Source organism: Numenius arquata, chromosome 7 (genome assembly GCF_964106895.1).
Source record: "Numenius arquata chromosome 7, bNumArq3.hap1.1, whole genome shotgun sequence".
In the NCBI taxonomy this organism is placed as follows: Eukaryota; Metazoa; Chordata; class Aves; order Charadriiformes; family Scolopacidae; genus Numenius; species Numenius arquata.
Genome location: NC_133582.1, coordinates 22,690,074 through 22,711,286, shown reverse-complemented (window position 1 = coordinate 22,711,286; position 21,213 = coordinate 22,690,074). Strand labels below are relative to the sequence as shown.

At 45.1% G+C, this 21,213-nt stretch overlaps 2 protein-coding genes across 5 annotated transcripts in view; one reads left to right on the top strand and one right to left on the bottom strand.

The window, feature by feature from the left end:
• The first annotated feature begins 5,629 nt into the window (after nt 1-5,629).
• HDDC2 (HD domain containing 2) lies at nt 5,630-15,750 on the top strand. Its single transcript, XM_074150718.1, has 6 exons — nt 5,630-5,722; nt 6,288-6,409; nt 7,350-7,452; nt 9,789-9,857; nt 13,495-13,633; nt 14,835-15,750. Exons 1-6 carry the CDS (start codon nt 5,657-5,659, stop codon nt 14,927-14,929), a joined length of 594 nt encoding a protein of 197 aa, XP_074006819.1. The 5' UTR covers nt 5,630-5,656; the 3' UTR covers nt 14,930-15,750.
• Nucleotides 15,751-17,706: 1,956 nt separating this feature from the next.
• The window catches only part of TPD52L1 (TPD52 like 1), a 32,223-nt gene continuing 28,716 nt past the window's right edge, over nt 17,707-21,213 (bottom strand). For all 4 annotated transcript variants that reach the window (XM_074150595.1, XM_074150594.1, XM_074150596.1 and 1 more), the window contains 2 exons: nt 19,873-19,933; nt 17,707-17,838 (listed from right to left, as the gene is read on the bottom strand). In XM_074150595.1, the coding sequence (XP_074006696.1) occupies nt 17,707-17,838; nt 19,873-19,933 (193 nt within the window). The remainder of the gene's footprint in view (nt 17,839-19,872; nt 19,934-21,213) is intronic.

The window sequence follows — 21,213 nt, the reverse complement described above, 5'->3', positions numbered from 1 at the left end:
GGGTGCTGGGCTGTGGGGTGGCTGTGCTCCCCCCACCCCTCAGTATCTCCCGGGGGGGCTGCAGAGGGGGTCAGGAAGCAAAGAGGGTGAGCTGATTTGGAGCCTAACATGGATACCAAGTCTTCTGCTCCTGGGGCTGGAAAACAGGCTCTTGGGGCTTGTTTTGAGGCTCAGAAACAAACCGAGTTTTGTGGCTTTGGCCTCAGGAACAGGGATCAAGATGAAATCCGCGCCAGGCGCTTCTCTCTGCCTGAAGTGTCTGTCCTGGCTCTGCTCCTGAGGGCAGAGGTGGGCTGGGGGTCCATGAGCTTGTCCCTGTTGGCTGGGTGTGACAAACAGTGTAATTTCTCTCCTTCTCTTTTCCCAGTGTCACTTTCTGCGTTGTGGGAAGAAAATCCTGCATCGCTGATTCTGCTTGCTGCTCAGGTAATCACACGCATGGGTCTGGGGGAGCGGGGAGAAACACCTGCGAGTTCAGGGACACTACAGATGATCCACGTCAAACCTGCAGAAAAGGCAAAGGAGTGTGCTTCCTGCCTGAATTGGGCCCTTGGTAGTTAGGATTGTCTTCCTTTTGGGTAAAAGAATGAACTTTCACCTAGAATAAGTTAAAAGTTCTTGTTACCTTCCTTAGGGTCAAGTGTTTCTCTTCTGTTTGTTCAGAATAGTTTTATGGGCAACTTGGAAACAGCCTTTTATTTTTCTATGCGTAACTAAATTTTCTTTAGTATGTGGTGTCAGTATAGTTAATTTTTGAGCACCTAGACGCCAGTAGAAACGTAATGAATGAAACATGATGGAAAGTGACGTGTTGCTTGATTTTTATTCTTTTTTTTTTTTATTAGAGTGTTAATGGCATGTTTTTCTGTAGCTCAATCCCCATTCTGTTCCACGGACCCTTCAATCTAGGGCTTTTAAGTAAAAAAAAGGTTGTCGTTCCAGAAAAGGACTACTCCTTCATAGGATTGAGGTGTAGACTTGGAGGGTCTCTTAAGTAGGCGATGAGAATTAAAGCCAAATTTCACTTAATGTTGCTGCTGGTGGTCTTCACTTTCGTTAATGTCCCCACAGCCCCACAGCTCCTTTATGGGTGGGAGCTCTGAATCATCTTTTTTTTTTTTTTTTTTAAGTCTCTAACACATTTTTTTCCCTGAGGAGAGGCTATATTTAAAAGTTACTTACTTTCCTCCCAAATGTGCTAGTCAATAAAATGGAGTTCTGATTATTAAAACCACAAAAAAGTCCAGATCTCTTAAGACTGGTGTCAATTTCTGGACACGTATTCATCTCCTGCAAATGTCCTCGGGACACAGATTGTCTGTGCTTCATTCATGCTCTGACAAGACAATCTGCTGAGATGGGGATGAGCTCCACAAGACCGAAAAAATACAAGGTCCTGTTTTTTTTTTCTGTCTGTTTTGTGGGGGTGTGAGGCTTTTTTTGGGGGGTGGTGGTTTCAAAACCAGAGTCGATGTTGACTGGTGGCAGCCTGCAGAGCTCTTCTGCTGCCTCACCTCTCCTTTTCTCTTTCACTCCTCTTTCCAAATGGAAGTCGGCGCCGTGATAATTTGAGCAGAGCAATTCCCAAATGGGGACTTCCCCCTGCTGCCGTGGCACAAAAATATCCCCAAACCGCTGATTCTGGGTCTTCACTGGGGAAAACCCCCAAACTGGGGGGGGAATCCCAATTTGGAGCTCCTGGGAAAGCTAAATCCACCTGGATTTGTGCAGCTGGAATGAAAAAAAAAAAACCCATTTTCATGCAAAAAATCACTAATTTTTATGTTGTGGATAAGGTGCCACCCCCGCCTCCCTTCCTGGTCCCTGGCGGACCGGCTGCTGTTGCCCCCACGGCCCTGGTGCCACGTGCAGAGCGATGCAGTGTCCCTGGGGCTCCTTCTGGGGCAAAACCCGCTCTGTTCCGCAGGTTTCCCGTGCAGAGGCGATGGATGTCACGCTGCCTGGACTGCGAGTGCGGAGTCGGTCGGGTCCCTGGATGGAACAAACCGCCGGGCTGAGACCGGCCGCTGCTCATCGCTCCGATGAGGGCTCAGGGCGGGCTCACGGAGGCGGGGCCGCAGCCCCGTCCGTTCTGCAGCTCCCGCGCATGCGCGGTTTCGCGGAGGCCGGGCCCGAGGGCGAACCGGCACCGCCGGCGCTCGGGCGGGCTCCCTGCCATCCGCACCAGCTTATGTGCCGCCCGCCCGACCCCCGAGAGCGGCCATTAACGGCTCTTGCCGCGCTCCGGCGCCGGCTGGAAATGCCCGTCAGTCCTCCGGCGTCAATCTCTATGGTCCCGCGGTCCTCCAGGACACCGGAAATACCCGTCAGTCCTCCGGCGTCAATCTCTATGGCCCCGCGGTCCTCCAGGACACCGGAAGTGCCCTTCAGTCCTCCAGAAGTCGATCTCTATGGCCCGGTGGTCCTCCAGGACACCCGAGGGGGTGGTGGACGGGTCCTGGGGAATTTGAGCCGCGGCCTCTGGTGAGGGTGGTCGTTCTGCCGCTGGGTGTCCCTGGGGTCAGTGCTCTGCTAGGCCTTCAGCCGGCTGCAGCTTCGGAGCTGGCGCAGCTGTTCGGGCAGGTGTGTTTTGGCATTTAGAGAAGCAGAGATAAGAAGTGTGAGGTAAGACCTTCAGGACCAGGTAGGGCTCAGCAGCCTGTGTTGTAGAAAGTTGACTTGTGTGCGGTTTAGGTTATTTTTTAGGTCAGTGCTGAGTGTTCAGGGGTGGCAAGATGGCTTAATAGTATGCTTTTCTTTATTCCAGGTGCAGTGCATGTTCCTGGAATTCCCAATTTTATTTAAGAATGGAATGGTGTTTATTTCTCATTGGTTTTGCTATGTACTCTGTAAGATGCTGATATCCGTGAGGTCTGGTCTGTTCTAGTCTCTTGCATTTGAGGTGAGCTGGGTAGTATCGAGGAGGGGCACAGGACTGGTGATTTCGCACAAAAGCGATGATAGTTTTGTATTTCTTGGTATCTTAGGTGTCATAACTGTTGTTGCAGCCTCTGGCTCTGGGATGGGTGTGGAGCAGGTGAGCGGAATGCCACAGCTACTGGTGTGATGCTCACTGCTGGAGCTGTGGTTTCTTCTGAGGTGACTGCAGGAACATCATATATTAGCTGTTGTGTTTTTTTGTTGAGGATGAATTAAGACCCCTGCCTCTCTGACAGTGAAGCAGAGAGGCTGGCATGGGAGAGGGGTTAAGGCTGGCAGTTGCAGAAAAGGGTTTTTTAAGTTAGTGTAGGGCAGGGGTCTCTCCTGGAGCAGTCCCCCTCAGGCGGGTAAAGGAAGTGGATAAGTCTCCAGCCCAATGCTAGTGAGTGCCAGGCAGAGTGGTTCCAGCCTATGTCTGTTGTGTTGCACGTGTGGTCTGTCTTCTGTGTCTTAGACTTTTTTTGGGTCTTGATGCCCTTTTTAACCTCAAGGAGAAGGGCACGCACTTTGGGTGCCTTTCCTAGTGTCTTGAATGCGTGTACTCATCGGCTTAGCACCAATTGGATGCTTCTTTTCTTGCTTGTAAGATTAAAGTGTGCATCAGTCTTGAGGCTTTGAAGGACACAATGCAGCCCCAGCACCACTTCGGCAGAAGCAAGGAAAGAGGCACCCATGCCCTTCTGCTCAGGCTGGCAGATTTTACTTGTGCACTGCTAAGCTGGAGCAGCCCCACACCACCCTCAGACCCATCCCACCCATCACAGGAGGCCTCCACGAGCAAATGCCCATCAGATGGCACATCTCCCCATGTGAACTTCAGATTATGTGGAGCGTGTTAGGCATGGCGGTGTGCATCATCTGAGAGGAACATGAGGGACGACACTTATGCTGGGCAGCATGTTCCATACTATAAAACCCTCCAGGCTTTATTTACAATTTCTCGTTCTTGGCAGACAGGTGCTGAACCAACTTGCTCAGTACTAGAAGGGAGCAGCCATTGCTTCTCTTCGGTCCGCGCAAGGACTTGTACGAAGCCCACAGCTATTGTGTGAACTTTAAGAATCCCTATTCTTACAGTTCTGGCTTGAACACGACTAGACTGCAGTTTCCATTTGGTTAATAACCGCAGATCAGCTACATCCCACATTCCCTTCTTACTACTTCTCCTGCAGATCAGCTTTCTCTGGACTGATGGGAATACATCTCTGCCTGTCAGCCATTGCTAGAGTTTTGAAAGCAGCTTTTCCAAAGGAGCCAAATACTTAAATAGCCTCTTATCGTTTTGATACTTGAGCCCGGTATGATGTCTAATGGGGGTCAAGCTCCTTTCAGAAGGAAAAATACAATTTTCAGCCACAACAGGGGAAGGAAATGGCACGGCTGATCTGCAGGTCCTACAATGATTGTGCAGGAGTCAGCAGAGCATGGAAATTCAGGTGCCACTCTCCCGGCTGGCATCTGAAATGTTTCAGAGGCAATGCCATCTTTTCTTCACGGGCAGTGGCTCACTTGATGCCCTCTGCAATCACTGCCCTAAGTAATTAAACTCCCAACTGCTAGGAGCTCTGCACCATGGCAAAACTGAGGGATTTTAGAGGAAAAAGAATGCTAAATCATCTTTGGTAAATAAAAAAAATCCCTATATGCTTAAAAGGGAGAAACGTCAGATCTCCAGACTTCATTGTGGTCTTTGTTACCATTTCCCTGCCATTTATTTCCCTGCCTCTGTGGTTACCTGAGAACTGCAGATCTCCAGCATTTCATCTGGAGTTACTAACCACACCATCTGTGGGAAGATAGCCTTAAAGTGATCACCAAAATGTTGCCTGGGCTTTATTATTAATTTGGGAGCGTGTTTTAAGTATACATGAGCGAAAATAAAAATACACTGCCATCTGTCGGTATCTGGCTAACTGCAGACATTATTTTCTGAAAACGGAGTATTTCATTGCCACATTTAAACCGTTATCTGCTGTTTCAGTCAGTTGGCAATGTGAAAATAGCAAAGAAATGCAGTGTATTTGGAAAAGCCACCCATTTGTAAAGTGACTGGGCGTGCTGTGAAACTTGTAGAAGTGATGCAAGTGCCTACAGCCAGGCGCCAGAAGTCCTCAAAATAATTTAAAACTGAGCACAGCAGCTCTGCTAAATACCTGCTCTCCTTTGAATCATTTCATGAGTTTGCGCTATTTATTGGCTTTTTGCTTTTTATTTATTTTTTTTTTTATAAAGTGTAAGTTTGCAGTATTTACTGTGGTGGGTTTTTTTGTGTGTGGTGTGTGTTTTTTGTTTTTTTTTTTGTGTTTTTTTTTTTTATAAAAAGTACGCAGTTTTGAGCTACCCCCGCCGGTGCAATGTCCCCTTCCCCCCCCGCCCCCGCCAGGGCCTTCTCCTCCTCCCTCCTGCGCCCCGGGGGAGGACACACCGCCCGCCCTCCCTCCCTGCCCCTTGAGCAGCCTGGCTTCTCTCCCTGCCTTCCCCCTCGCCGTGGCAGCCTGACTCGTTGTTACTAAACCCCTGTTTGTGCTTAATTAATCCCCGAGGAGCCAGGTACCCTCTTCCCCCCGCCCCCGACGCCAGCAGGCCGGCAGCTGCAGAGGCGTTACCCCGCCGGCGGCTCCGGGGCGGGGATCCGGGCCGGCCGCTCCGCCCAGCGCCGCCGCCCGGGCCGGCAGGAGAGGAGGAGGAGCGGGCCGAGGCGGTGGCTGCCGGGCTGATGGCGGCGGGGGCGAGCGGCGGCGGCGGGCTGCTGCCCTTCCTGCGGCTGCTGGGGCAGCTGAAGGTGGGCGCAGGGGCCGGGGGAAGGGTCCGGGGCGGCGGCTGGCGGGGTGTCTGCCCGCGGCCTTTCCCCGGGGCGGGCAGGGCCCCTCTGGCGGGTTTCCTCAGCGGTGGCCGGGCTGAGAGCGGGGGCGCCGGTTGGTGGCGGCCGGCTCGGCCTGGCGGCGGGGCGGAGGGCCGGGGCCTCCGGTGTGCGACCCTCGGCCCGCCGGGGAGCGGGGAGGGCCGGCCCCGGGGCTGGGGCTGCCGCGGGAAGGTGTGGGCGCCGGCCGGGGGAGCGCAGGGGTGGCCCGGGCCTTCGGTGTGAGTACCCTGTGGCTGAGGAGGGCGCCTGGTCGTGGTTCTGGTGGTGCTGGTGAGTTCTCCTTGCCTGTGATTAGCGGTGCAAAGGCGCACCGACACAGCCTCGGGGAGCCCGGTCGTTGGGGCAGGTGTTTCCCAGAAGCATCAAAGCTTGCCGGAGCGTGGAGGTCACGGTGGGACAAAATTTCTACTGGCGCCTCTGAAGTGGGGTCCTTCAAAACCTAAGGTGTTAACATTTTCATTGCTGTGACACTCTCCTCTCTCAGAGAATACCACGGACGGGATGGGTGTACAGGAACGTGGCAAAGCCGGAGAGCGTATCCGATCATATGTACAGGATGGCGATGATGGCTTTGGTGACTGAAGACAAAAGCCTTAACAAGGACAGGTGAGACTGCCTCTGGCTATCTGGACCATCTGTTAATGTCGTGGGAAAGCTGTAACCAAAATGCTTAAAATGGCCGTTGTCCTGAGGAAGGGCTTTTAAAACACACTGAAGGAGTTCAAAATTCTTTGTCATCTTCTTTTCCCTTCATCATTTGGACAGGGAGAGCTGAGAATATAAGCTGAAGACTTATATTGCTAAATTCCAGGTGCTGAGGCAAGCCATTATTGCAGTGACTCTGAGCTGGCCTTCTCTCCAGTCATGAGTAAGCAAGCTGAAGACACTCACTTAACACAGTTTGAAGCAACAGGCAGCAAAGGCAAAGCCATGCGCTGTGTGGATTTTGACAGACTGAGTTAGCAGCCGTAAGGAGCCTCACAAATCGTATAGCGTAGAAGTGAAAGCATCATTAGTGTTGAATGAGTTGTCAAGTCTAGTATGGGATCGTGCTTGCTTTGTCCCTTCAGGAGCTGATGAAGATAGTGAAGGCTTTTTTGAGTATTCTGCCGCAGACTGGCACAGCTACAGAGCTGTGAGTGTCAGATTATGTCCTGAATTTGGGATGACTCCAATCAGATTGCCTTCTACCTGTTGCAGTGTTAATGTGAAGTGTGTAATGTAGTTATCACAACATCTCCGAAAGCCAAGCATGCAAAAGCTAAGTACGTTATTTTTGAATGCGATGCTCATGTACAAACTGTATTTATACTTGAATCTACATTTACAAGCAGCAGTAGCTAGAAATCAGGAATTAAAATCACATCTAAGTGGAAACTACTTCCCTTAGCAAAGAAGTGAAAAATGTTATGTAAAATTAAAAAAAACCTGCCACGGCCATAAAATATACAAAGGGGATAAATTTTGCAGTCGATTAGCTTTATGAATAACAAAATATAGCTTTTAATGCTGAAAAACTAATTATTCTGTCTTTGCTTCTTGTCAGATGCATACGATTAGCTTTGGTTCATGATATGGCTGAATGCATTGTTGGAGACATTGCTCCTGCAGATAATATCTCAAAAGAGGAGAAACACAGGAGAGAAGAGGTACGGACATAAGGCGCGAAGAAGAACACATCTGAAGTGTTCTGCATGTTTCTAATGTTCTGGTGGCAGTGAAGAGACCCTTTTAAGCAACATAATACTGTCATTGGCGTTGGAGAAACATGCCATGAACAAACAAAGGTTTTCAATTTGTGATTTTTGTACATGTAACATCACCGAGTACAAAGTTGTGGAAGGAGAACCTTTGAAGTAATCTTTGTGCTGGCCATCTATTCCTGAACTGGCTGGATTTTTGGTAGCCTGAATTAGTGATGTTGACCAGGCTTTCTGAGAGGTGGGGAGCAGGCAGTAGGTGCACTGAGAAGGGTGGGTGACAGGTTGTGGCAGATCATTTGTGTGGTACCAGATCATGTGGTTGTGACAGACACTTTATTAAAAACATTTTCACAGGACTGCAGACATGGGTGCACAGAACACGAATCTTTGGGTACAGCGTGCCTAGAATTATTTTTATTTTGGCCTTGTATGTATCCGAACTGTTGGTTTGTCATTTCTTGTTTGCTACTTGAAGAAAATGTAAACCACTCCTCCAGCCACAGCTAGAGGGCAACATGATGCCTCAGAAACTCTTTAGAGGCTACAATTAGCTCTTCAAAGAGTGTAAAAAAAAAAAAAAAAAAAACAGCAAAAACCAACTCAGCCTCCCCCGTTTGCACTTACCTGTTTAAAACGTAAGGTTTGGGTGGGGGCTATGAATAAATCTAGGAGTAAACTCTTTGCTAAGAAACTGGAAATTAAAGATGAAAGGGGTATTCAGCGATCTTGAATCTTTACTGACTGCAATTTTGGTATTTCTTTTTTTCAATGTACTTCCTAGTGTGTTCTTACACGAAACAAACACAAAAAACCCTCTTTCCTGGAAGCTTCCCAAGGGTTTTTTTGTCAGCAAGGACCAGGCTTCAGCTTTGCCTAAAGGGAGTTCTCATCTGTATTTAGGCAGTGAAAAAGATATTTTGATGCCTAGGTATGCTTAAGAAAATTTCTTAAGTATTTGAAGCTCTTTCTGCTCCCATTTCCCTCACTGAGGACTTTGCTATTGATTTTGTGGGAAGGAGGGTCAAGCATTAAACATTTAGGCTGACTCTGAAATACTTTGTTGTAAAAATATACCAAGGGTAATGGTTTCGTGAGGTGGCTTGAGCTGAACTATCAATATGCTGCTTCTGCTGCGGAGTTCTTTTTTTTCCCTTTGCTCTACAGCTGACGTTGGGCTGGTTCTGCTTGTTTGCTTGTGTCACAAGTTTGCTGTTTGTGCCTTAAGTTTAATCTGCTAGTCTCGTCCAGGCTAAGGCACAGAATCAACTTCATTTTTTTAAGAAAAGAAGTTTGGGTTTTTTGGGGCGCATTGTTCGAGTTGTTTTGGGGTGTTTGTTGCCAGGTGAGTCATTTTGCTAACCTTGAAATCTGGTGAGCTCCAGAGCTTGGAAGGAAGCAGGAGGGAGTGAAACCTTGATGCTTCAGTGGTGGGGAGCAGCCACACTGTGAAACTACACCCTGTATTTGAAGTGGAGAAACAATCATGGCACAAAACCTTTGTCTTGCCTGTGATATTGATTGTTCCTTAGTGTTACTTGGAAAATGGTAGAAATAGCACAGAAGTGAGACTGAGCAGCTGGGAGAGCGTGCAGAACAATTTCTGCTTGCTGGTTATACCACCAGTTTGATACTGCGTTAAACCTTGTACCAAGATTGTTGTTGTTGAGCAAATGGTATCTCAGTCTGGGAGCGCTGCATTTTATTGCTGCAGAATATTAAATGGATTTTTTTTTTTCTCTGTTTTTCAAAATTGGAGATTTTTAGAGACTTGTGTTGTCTGCCTGACGGACAGTAGCTTTTCTCAGCCTTGCTGGTGGAAATGTGGTAGTTGCGTGTTTGGGAGGGGGCAGTTGCTTGTCAACACTAGGTATTTTGAAGCTGCTTTTATGAACTGCACCTTTAACCTATTCAGTTCAAATGTGGTGTCCACTAGTTAAATCTGGAAGGCAGAGCTGGTACTTGATGGCAGTTCCCTGGCATTTGAATTGCCTGCTTTGCTCTGCGCTTCTTTTTGGGCTCTTGAAGATATTGGATGCACTTTCAGGTTGTTTTTCTCTTGTTTTGTAACAATTCACTTAAGCAGCTCCCAGAAAAGATCCTCCACTGAGTAGTTCAACCGTTTCTCTGCCAGATTTATGTACATGTGCACTTTAGAATAATACGCCGTGTAGCGTATGTTTCTACAAACTTGGTAATGAGTAGTTAATTCTTCAAAAAAGATAATGATAAAAATGTGCTTGCTCAAAAAATGCATAAATGGAAATGGCTTTTTTTTTTTCCAGGCAGCTATGCAACAACTGAGCCAGCTTCTATCAGAGGACCTCAGAAAAGAAATCTATGAACTCTGGGAGGTAAGCTTGCATCCTTTTAATCCTTTGGTAAAATTCAGGGTAACTCAGCTGTCCTTTTCCTGTTTACCTATGGAACTGTGTCATCTCTTGTTTTGACCTCAAACAAGGCAGATTCATTTGCCTGGGAGATAGAGCAAATGGTATGAGCCAGGTCTTTGGAATCCATTTCAAAAAGAAACCCCAAACTTTGGTAGAATAACCAGCTTCTGCCTTTGGCCCCTCAGAGTTTCAGATGAACCCATCCAGGGCTGGTACAACTGAAGGACGGGTTTGTCCTCTACATCCAGCCCTCTTGGATAGAAATCAGATTTATATTTTTTTTCAAACTACATTATCTCTGACGTTTGCATCTGGCCTTTGGCAGCTCATGATCTTTTAATACAGAAAAAAATGATGGGAGCTGATGATGCCACAGAGTATTGCTTCTTATGCAAGTAATAATTCATGTGGCCTTCATTTCTATATTATACAACCCATTAGGCTAAAACATTTAGTAGTAACTTCTGGTTTGAACTTAAATGTGGCCTAGTGACACAGAACAGTGCTTTTCTACAAACAACACAGACTGCTGGCTGGTCTTGGGTATCTTAAATGTTTGTATTGGAAAATATCTTCCATAGTTGAAGGTAATTTAACTTTTTGATGTGAACTCGTGCTGTTAATTGATAAGATCTTTTATACTTACAAACTAGGGACAATTAGATTATTTCCAACCAATTCAATTTTACAATTACTGTGCTTTATCTTCTCCTGGCACGCTGTCACACGAGGACAAGTGCATCCACAATATCTTGTTCACACATAGCTGCAAGCAAAGCAGTATACGTTTCTTGGACACGCTGACCTGAAACCATATTTTATGCTCATATTCTTACTTTGCCACTTGGACTGTATTTAAATGTATTTAAATATTTGCAGCCAATTTCTGCCTTTTGTTACAGCACCCTGTTTGTTTGGTGTTTTTTTTAATTGCTGTAGTTGTCTGGTGAAACTGGCAATGGGGATGGGTTTTCAGTGCTGTATTTCAAGGCAAAGGGGGTAAACCAGCATAACCAGATCTGGGAAATAACATGTGTGCATTTGTTTAGTGAGCGCTGGTTCCTACTCCCTTGGGAAGCTGTTATAATTGAGGAAAAGGAGTTTTTTGATAAGGTCAGTCCTGTAGGACTTTTTATTTGCGTATTTTTTTCCTTTGCCACAGTCTTCTCTTCTGATTGTATAAGAGCTGGGTTAGTGTGCAGTCAGCATTTTAGCTTTTTATCATTCTCATTAACCATAATTTAACATGTGCACACTTCTGATCATTTGTTCTTTGTTTCTACCTTACGGATAATTTATTGGCATTGAGTCTCCAATGCAGCAGTGTGAGTGTAGCCCGCAGAGCGGTGAGTGTAACCTAAAAATCTAATATTCACGTGCAGTCCTTCTAGCCTTAACTACATGCTTCTTGAAAAGAAAAAAAAGGCAGAAAATGAGAAGCCTCTGATCACTTGATCCGATGCTCTTCTCTCAGCTAGCCAGAGGCAATTCCCTCTGATTTCTTTTTGTGAGTGAAGGAAGTTATGGCCCAGAGCTGAACGGTGGCTGGGACAAGATCTGTTGAGACTCAGCAGGTCCTTCCTGCGCTGCCCTGCCCTCGTCTCTGCCCCTCTTGCCCTTGCAGCCCTACGAGGACTATTGCTTCAGAGTGTGGGCACTCTGCAAGTGTGGTGCGGGGGAGAGAGGCAGCAGAGAGATGCCTCTGATATTTTTTCACTTTCTAACTTAATCCAGAATACGTTTGAAAAAACATTGAAGTAAATGAGTTGGCACACTTCAGCTCTGTCCTGCTTTTTTATTTTCAAGAGCAGAAGTACAGGAGTCGTTTTTGAAAGCCAGACCGTGGGGTTTGAGAGACCAGTTACTCTGGAAGCATACTGTAGTTTCACACTCATAACCATCTGCAGGGAGGAAACACCAAGTGCTTATTTCAGCACTGTGCAGAGTTGCACAAAGGAGAGCTGACGTTTCCTCGAGGTTGATGTGAGCTGAGGTACGAATAAGATCTGGTGGGTTGTGTGGCACAAAGAGGTTGGTAACAGATTGGTACTCCCAATTAATTGCTGGAGGTGGGACAGACCTTTATGAGCAAACAAACAGCCGTAGTTCTTCTTCTCCTGAGGGTCTTGTTTGTGATGCTGCCAACAGTTTGTTCTCTTTGGTGGCCAAAAAAAAGTAGAAATAAGTAGATTTAAGAAAATAAGAAGTAGTATTTAAACAATTTAAAGATGGGGAAAAGCTAAGACTGAAAGGAGGACAAGAAGGTAAAAATGTTGAAATGAAATTGATTACTAAAATAACGATCAAAATGTAATTGAAATTTCAAAGCGTTGTTCAAATCTAAGTAGGGTAGTATATGAATCAATCATGGCTGTCAAAATCTGGATTTCTGACTTTCAAGTATAAAGCAACAAGCACAAGAACAAACATCCTCCTAGTAGTCTATCAGACAAGGAAATGACCATGGCACTTACCTGAGCATCACTGTGCTGGAATTACAACCCAGGATCTTGTCACCGTGAGTGACACCCACACGCACAGTTGTCTTTTTAAGAGGCAGAAAGAGATGCCATGTTTCTTAGGAAAAACTCTTCCTGCATTTGTGCCGCTCTCACCCGCGGCACTGCTGTGCGTCCCGGGTTGTGTGGATCCGAAAGCAGAGATGTGCTGGTGTGTGCTTAAGCCTCTGCTGTAATTATTGGTGATGATGAGCGGGGTCAGACCTGCCGGAGGAGGTCTGGAGGTGATGGTAACATGCACGGAAAGAAGCCTTTTTCTACGCTTGGTTTTGGAAGTCAGGAGAAGACCAGCTGATGAGACATCAAATACAATGCAGTAGATTTGGAAAAGAGAAAATGAATTAGCAAACCTGTCTGCTACCATCACTGGAAGCAAATGACAGCAGAATTGTTCCAGTTGACTAGAAATGTGAATGACTCACAAATACATACTGACAACGACTGGAGAGAGGGAAAAGATAGCAAAGATATTAAAGGGCTTGAAGTCTGAAGGGGAGGAAACCCCTTAACGACTCCCCTCCCTATCTCCTAGGAGAGACATAAAGACATAAGCAGCTCAGACAGACCAGACCGAAGAGATTAAGGAGGAGTGACAGGAGAAATGTAAAGAAAATTCCTGATAAAAACAGCAAGTGTTGGAGAAAAGTGCAAAATAGGTCTTAAAAATAGGTAATGGTAATGCATAGGCACACACTGTGGTAATTTACAGCCCTAGCCAGGCCTGAAAAGATCTTTATATATAAAACGTTGTAAAATGGAACCTATTATTTAACTACGTATATCGTGTAGGGTTGTCTCCATATCATCCCCGATTACGCTAAAACATTTGGTATGTTTAGAGTTAGAGTATGCAAAAGAATTGCGTTCTTAAGTCTATTACATTTAAAAGAAATTTAGCGTGTACTTATTTCAAGTGTTTTCCCGAATAGCAGTCTTATAAAGAGAGCGAAAGACATAACTGTCATGAATATTTAGGGAGTGGCTTGTACTAATGAAGAAAGTTCTAGATACATAAAGAGCTTCCAATACTCTATTTCAGAACAACACTTTTTTTTTCTTCTAACTGCAAATCTGTTCAGGAATATGAAAACCAGTCTACTGCCGAAGCCAAGTTTGTGAAACAGTTGGATCAGTGTGAGATGATACTGCAAGCTTTTGAGTATGAAGAGTTGGAAAACACACCTGGCAGACTGCAGGATTTCTACGATTCGACTGCTGGTATGACATTTGGACTTTTTTTTTTTTTCTTTCATAAATGAAACGAAATATAGAAATTGCCTTTTTTTTTTTTTTTTTCCTCTGATAGACATTCAGAGCAGATGAGAACTAGTTATTTTACTCATTGCTCAAGTACCCTAACTATTTCTGGGGAATCTTACTGCAGTGTGAAAATAACTTGTATTTATCTGTATGTACTGAACCTGAATTTCATTTATGCCAAGTTTCTTTCACATCACTTTTTACCTGGAGGGAGACCCAGCTTTCTTTACGCTTGCATGTGTTTAAGGATCTCCCTGTACCACTGGAGGGTATGAAGGAGGCTCCAGTCTTTGCTGATGCTCTGCCAGCAGCTTTTTTGTGCTTTGTTAGCGTTTCATGAACCAGTGAAGTAAAATTTGTTCCCCCAAGGGGAGCTGTGGTCTTGTGTGACCTGCCCAAGGTACGTGTGAGGACCAGCTCAGTGAAACGTTTTAGGTGCAATTGTACTTTTTTTTTTTTTTTCTATCCACTGCTTTTCATCCTTTAAAATAAACTGATAGTGGAAAAGAAAAATAGGTAAAATAATAGTCTTTATTATTTTAGCAAGAAAGTTGAAGAGGACTGTGACTCCAAGTCATCCTATCCTGGGAAAAAAAAACTAGGGACAGACAGACTCAGGGACAGGACCAGCAGTCACCAGACACAGCCCCTGACAAGTCCCATTTATACTTCGACGACTCCTCAGGGAAATAATGAGCTCTCTGAAAAATGCAATAATTTGATTAGGGAAGAAGGAGGGGGGGGAGGACACAACATCAGCGTAGGTGGAATACTTAATCTCCTCATTGACATCTTTGCCCTCCTGGTAGAACTCAGTAACTTAGACTAAGCGAGAGTCTCAGCAGAGCCAGGAGCACGTACCCTACGGGCACCTGTAACTGGGGTGGTTCCCTGTAGCGGGATACGTACTGTGGGGTTGTCCTGGTCACAGCGCGTCCTTTTTCGAGCTCTTATTAATAGAGCATGAAATATTTTTATAAGTTTTTGGGGAAAAATAGCTGCAACTACTCTTATACTCTTCCCTAGTTGGAGTAAAATGGGAGTGTTCTCTTTCTTAAAATAATTTGGAATTTATTTTGAGCCTAAAGCAACATCACTGCTAACCATAGGAAAATGAGAGTTAATTTCTAATTAACTTTCCCTTTCTTTTGTTTTGCAGGAAAGTTTGTTCACCCAGAAATACTCCAGCTTGTATCTCTGATTAACACAGAAAGGAATAAAAAAATAGCTGCTACATCTCAGCCATGTTCCTGAGGTGTTCCTAAACGCTGTAGCTATAATAAATACTTTGTTTTATATTCTGTGCGTTATTTTTCCTCCCATAACTTCCCTAATTCTGCTGGCAGATTATTTTCTGTGCGCAGTGCTGAGAATCCCAGGACCACTTGGACAGGGGCAGGCAGGATAGTTACCTCCCAGATCAGTGGTTGTGTTAAGGACCAAATATTTAGAATGAGTTTGGAGTTTTTCATCAGCCTCTGACGGCAGTCTCAGTTACAAATAGATTCTCCACTGGGGAAATTCAGGTAAGTTTAAAATTTAGCTGATTGCAGTCTAATTGTTCGCATAATGCACTGACTGGGACGGGTAGTCTTGTTCTGTGACTTCTAGGTATGTATGGATTTAAATACCTCCTGTATCCAGTGGGTTAATCCCTGTTCACTGTGCTACACGGAAGCGAGACCGACGAGTGCATTTCTGTAGAAGCTCTTGACAGAGACAAACTTAGAGATGAGATTTCTGGTCACGTGTTGGAAAAGCGTGCTGGGCCCTGGACATGCGACCTGCGAGGGGAAACCACCTTCTCCTGGATCTTTCTCCCGATCACCGTATCGGCCTTGAGCCCACACGTAGTGGCAGCTGCTGTGATGAGGATTTATATGGAAGAGAAGCTTGTCTGGCCACCCTGCCTCCACTAACAGTCACCCTGACACGGGCGCTTTAAGGTATGCTCTTAATCAATGTAGTTAAAACCAATTTACTGCTTTCCCAAAAGCATTTTTGTGTGTATATGTATTATACATACATATATATGTATATGAATAAAAATGAGGTCTAATCAGTGTCCTGCACACGATGACAGTGCCTGGACTCCGTGTTTTAACCGTGGTAGAGCTGCTGGTCCCGCTCAAAAGAAGGTCAGTAGTGTTAGAAGATGTTTTCTGCCACGGACTTGACTTTTACCCGGGTTCAATCATTTTTCTCCTTTGAACTTCAGCAATTTCAAAACAGATTTCCGTGGGGAATTTCAGGTCCAGAAGGGACCAAACAGATTTTAAAAACTGTAGGAATGGCAGATTATGTTCTTGTTTAATCTGTTTGTTGGCAGATTATGTTCAATTTACCTTGATATTCTGCAGTAACGTAGCAAAAGAAAAAAGGTCACAAAGTGTAAAAGAGTAAGAGAGAAATTTATTTTCAATAAGAATATCAATAACTTCATTTACACAGTTGACTATTAGTACCTTCTTTACTTAAATAAATTCACATTTATGCACAAAACCACATAAAATAAGCTAGCAAACTATTAGAAGAAAACTACTTAAAGAATTAGGTTTGCTTCCATGCTAAAAAAAATCACACTAAAGAGACATTTGATATAAATTAACTTATGTGCAGTAGAACATTAAGAAAGGAGTTCCAACTTTGTAAAATCTATAACAAAAGCCACACAGGAAAAAAAGATCACTTAAAGCCAAGTTTCCTCACAAGATTTTAAGCAGTCTGTAATGTCTGATTCACTAACACCGATTTGAAGCTTTGGCTTACGCTCAAAAAAAAAAAAAAAAGCATCCATTTTGCAAGTAGCCAGACTGTTTTCCATCTTGTTTGTACTTTTATGGATAAAGTTACGCTCATCCCACTCTGGTGAACTCAGTGTTGCAGCATGCAGACTGACACGTGCTCACTAGACAGCAAGAGAGCGTCACAAGTTGCTGCTCTTACTAAAAAAATGTTAAAAGGAGGCAAGAAAACATGCTGAAGCAAAGCTGAGCCATGACTGGCTCTCGGTGATGAAGCAGATACAACGCGGTCGGTGGAGTTATGGTCTGGAGTGAAGCACAACAAAATTTGACACCAAAAGTGAAGTACCTACCCATCCCGTGTGCCATAAGATCACAGGGTTTATTTATTTCAGCAGCTCTGAAATGTGGCCTGGAGGCGGGGGCTCTCTCACCTATGGCACGTCTTCAGCCAGTTGTTGGGGTTTGTATTCTCTCACTTAAGGCTGTATCTTGACTGAGGCTCAGGAATTTACCTTCCCTTATTTTTGAAGGGAAGATATGGAGGCAAAATTATTAGAGGTTCCCTCCGCTCCACTTTCCTTTATGATTAACTTCTACTGTCAAGTCTTTTCAAACCACAGTGAGCAAGCAATGGAAAATATTTTTAAACCTAAGCTTTTCCAGCTACAACAATCATCTTAAATCAGCAGCTCTGATCGGTTCAGTTTCTATATGAAAAACTGGGTGTCTCTTCCCGTCCTCAGCTCTGCTGACTAATGAGGGGAGGGCAATGCCAGACTGTACCAGTGAAGGAGAAAAAACTTTTTGTGACAAGAAGTGATTTAATTCTGTTAGGAAACAGATCATGTACAGAGACTCCTGAGCAAAGGGCACCTGGTGTGGCTGGTAGACAGCTGGTACATGGACCACTGCTGGCAGCAGAAACCTTTGCACAGCTCTAGGTCCATCTGTCTGATGTGGCACTGAGAGGGGAGATAGAAAACAGTAAGGGAACAGAGACCGGGAGATTGTTGGAGGGAAGTTATGCGAAAATGAAAACTATTTTGGTCACTTAACATAGAATTTAGAGCATTGTAAGTCAATCACTTGTATGTGGTTTCTATGGCGTACAAAGTACCTGATGATAAAACGGCCCATCCAAAATACAAATAGAGAGAGGAAGCCATTTTCCAAAGCTGACCAAACCTTGGTGCACAAGTTGGGTGGTGAAGGGAGGTCTAAAAATCACTGGCTGGTCATCAGTCTCTGAAGAGAGGGATGTGAGGCTCAGGAGGGCCTGGGGGTCTAACACTGAAGCTCTTCTTCGCTCTCGGGGAGTCGGGTGCCAGCAAGAGAGCTCTGAGCACTGGCATGGGCTGTAGAGCTGAGAACTTCTTCAAAACTGCCCCCTGTGTGGCTTGTCCCACCGACCTTGGTCTGAAACAAGGCAAACAAAGAGAACAGCAAGTCCCGTTTGCATTCCACCCCATGGCCACGGAGGGCTGGGAACTGTCAAAGCAGGCAGAGAACAGGTAAGGCTGGGTTTTTCTTAGAACAGAAGCCATAAAAACAGTCAAATAAAGCAACCCCTTCCATCCAGCAGTTTCTAAAGTTTAGAAACTTCTAGGCTGCAATCATAAAATCTGCCAGTGGCATTTATCACATGCTTAAAGGAACCAGTCCTGAAGTAGGTCCCAGGCAGGATCCTAGATCCTACCAGTAAACTTAGTGCAGTTCTTTGTATGAGTAGCTCACTGGTCTCACTGCTTTTTCCAGTTGAATGCATGCTGAATAAGAGACGGGTATTACAATGAACTGGTTCATTTCCTGAGCAAGGTGGCCCAACCGCCAGCAATGCTATCACAGCTGCTCCCAGACTGCATAAACTCTACTGGGATTTTGGACAGAAACGGTACCCAAAGAACAAAACCAGCAGCTTGTCTCCCTTTAGGTACGTGTAGCTGCCGTAGATACTGGTATATAAAACTGCCCATGGCATTTTCCTGTGGGGAGGGCAGGAAGAGAGAGCAAATTCCATTAGTGAAACACATGACAATGTGCTCACAGGTCATCTGCTTTCAAAACGCTTCAGTTTGCTGAAATTGAAAATCTAAGTAAGTATTAAAACTAAACCCCAATATGACTAAATCCTAATTTCCTAACAAAGACAGAACTTTATCTGAAGATTGGAAACGGTCGAGACTAAGTGACAAAGACAGAGCTGTTTTGACTGAGTTGTCTTGGTCAGTGAACATTCTCTTGTGCTTTGGCTTGCTGATACACCCAAAGTTGATTCAAGCCTGAAAATAGGGCAAAACTTTTTACTCCATCCTAGAGCTGCAGCAGGACTTACTTAAAAGACAAGCTGGCATTTTTCCAGCCTGTCAGCCACTGAATGCTTAGGAAGATTATTTTAATTAAATGAACTTTGTGTCCTAAGTTTCCAAAGGGTTAATCCTATGTAATCCTTTGTTTCATCAGCTACCCACAGGAGCTTGCCTACCTTGAAAGTTCAATAAAATAAGGTAGTAATAGGCTTGATATTTGCTCTGACAGTTTGAATCACTCGTATTAAAAGTCCCCATCTCCAGGTAAAGATCTGTATCGAGTCTAGAGGGCTGTGCTGACGGTCAGAAGGTATCTATTGGTTACCTAAATGGGCAGAAGGAACACAAAGGGATAAGCAAGCGCTATGCTTGACTGCCACAGACAGGAATTCAGACCTTCCGAGCTGATGCACCCCACTGCATCAGTGATTCCTTCTACAGGGAGGCTGAGCATAAAAAGCATTTGCAGCGAAGGTGAGAAGAATGAATAGGGAGGCGTAGAGAGGCGCTGACCTGGGGCTTTGGAGGTCTGTGCTCTGTTCTAGCTCCTGGGGATGCTCCCAATCCTCCCGGGGATGCAGCCTCCCACCTGTGAAACTGCGATGACGTTTCCTTCTCTGACACAGTGCAGTGGAGATGACATTACCCTACGCTTTCATGACCTAAGGTTGTCAGAACAGCCTATCACTAAATGAACCTGAACACTCAATCTGAAAATGATAGAGCAACCCTGCGTTCTTTGATGGACATGTTTATTTAGAAACATAAAAATAAATCAAGCTATAATAAAGTTCTCCCAGGTAACAAGTGATGGGACAAGAGGAAACAGCCTCAAGTTGCGCCAGGGGAGGTTTAAATTGGATCTTAGGAAAAATTTCTTCACTGAAAGGGCTACCAGCATTGGAACAGGCTGCCCAGGGTTGAATCACCATCCCTGGAGATATTTAAATATGGTGCTGAGGGACATAGTTTAGTGGTGGTTTTGCAGTGTTAGGTTAATGGTTGGACTTGATGATCTTACAGGTCCCTTCCAACCTAGATGATTCTGTGATTCTAAATTCAATCGGTCTCCTGTACAAATGATAGGGGCAACTCATCTGTCACGCTCTAACACCCACAGCCAGTAACTGCCTCTAACCTTTACCTTAAGGCTTGTGACAGTCGTCTCAACCTTCTCCTCAAACGATTTGAAAGTTGGAGAATTCCTAGGAGAAAGTTGAAGGAAAGAAGAAGAGTCAGTTACAAATGTAATGGAGTAACTCCCCAATTTAACCAGTTCTTACCAGGTCACGGTGCTGGGGCAGAGCAAAGGCTGCCCGGCAGCACAGGGCGACAGACGAGGAGGGTACGAAGTCGCTTGTGCTCTGTCAGTCAAATCCAATTACAGTAAATCGGATGAATATTTTTTTAGCTACAAATTTGCAAAAGCAGAACCTGCCTAGTAAGTGAAACCAGCGAGTGGCCTGTCTACCCTCTGATTCATTTATCGTGGGCTCAGAAGAACCACCAGAGAACGCTCGCTGTAGTGCGCATTTCTACGGTTTTACCCATTTGTGTTGTTGCTATAAAGAAATTAACAGATTTTTTTTTTTTCAGCTGATGAGCAAGTTCATAATTTACATAATTAAAAAGATGACAGTTTAATGTCCTAAGGCTAGGATGAAGGAGATTAGAACTACATAGGAAGTGGGTCCCAAATACTTTTAAGGAATCCTGACCCTCCCACACTCCATGATTTTGTGACTGCAAGTGTGTCCTGCTGCTTTCAAAGACTTTAGGGACACTTTTCCTCCTGGCAGAGCTAAGCTTTTCTCTGCTGTTCACTCCCCGTTAGAACATAACGCTTTTTTTGTGAAAACTATGAGTTGAACATATCTTAAAAGAATAAAAAAAAGGGCAACAGCTGTGATTTTCCTTCTTAAACCGAATCACGTATTTTGTTTGCTGGCTTGCCTAACAACCTTGTTCGTTCTTTCTCCAGAGCTCGAAACATAGCTTCTCCCTCATTTTAAATACATTCGATTTTTTACATCTCTTCCTGCAAACAGAAATACTGACACCACTAATATCTGCCACATAATATTACGAATATAACGCATATGCTGTTTTAAAGCGAGAGTACGGATCCCCATAGAGATCTGTGCTCAAGTTGCCGCTTAGTTGTCTCTTCTCCCGTTTTTGCAGCAGCTTCCCCACTCTGATAGCCCCTGTCCCACGCAGGAAGACCTGCTAGAAGCAGGCAAGCTGGAGTGAGTCCAAAAGCTTGTCCCCTCCCTACAGCGGTACATCCAGAAAGAGACTGTAGAAACTACTACCACTGAAAGCGCAGGGTGCCTCCTGACAACACGGCCAACGGGATGCACTAAAAACACAACACCCGTTTGTTCCGACGTGAAATAAAACATAACGGTGATCTTTAACCGTCAGGGAGGGTACCCTCACAGTGGAGCAATGAGGCGGAACCACTGTACTCTGGCAGGTCCCA

Excerpts from the sequence above, each read along its gene's own strand:
- HDDC2 (XM_074150718.1), top strand. The coding sequence starts at position 5,657 with ATGGCGGCGGGGGCGAGCGGCGGCGGCGGGCTGCTGCCCTTCCTGCGG. Across the intron at positions 7,453-9,788 it reads AGAAACACAGGAGAGAAGAG|GCAGCTATGCAACAACTGAG; the intron begins GTACGGACATAA and ends TTTTTTTTCCAG. Across the intron at positions 9,858-13,494 it reads AAATCTATGAACTCTGGGAG|GAATATGAAAACCAGTCTAC; the intron begins GTAAGCTTGCAT and ends AAATCTGTTCAG.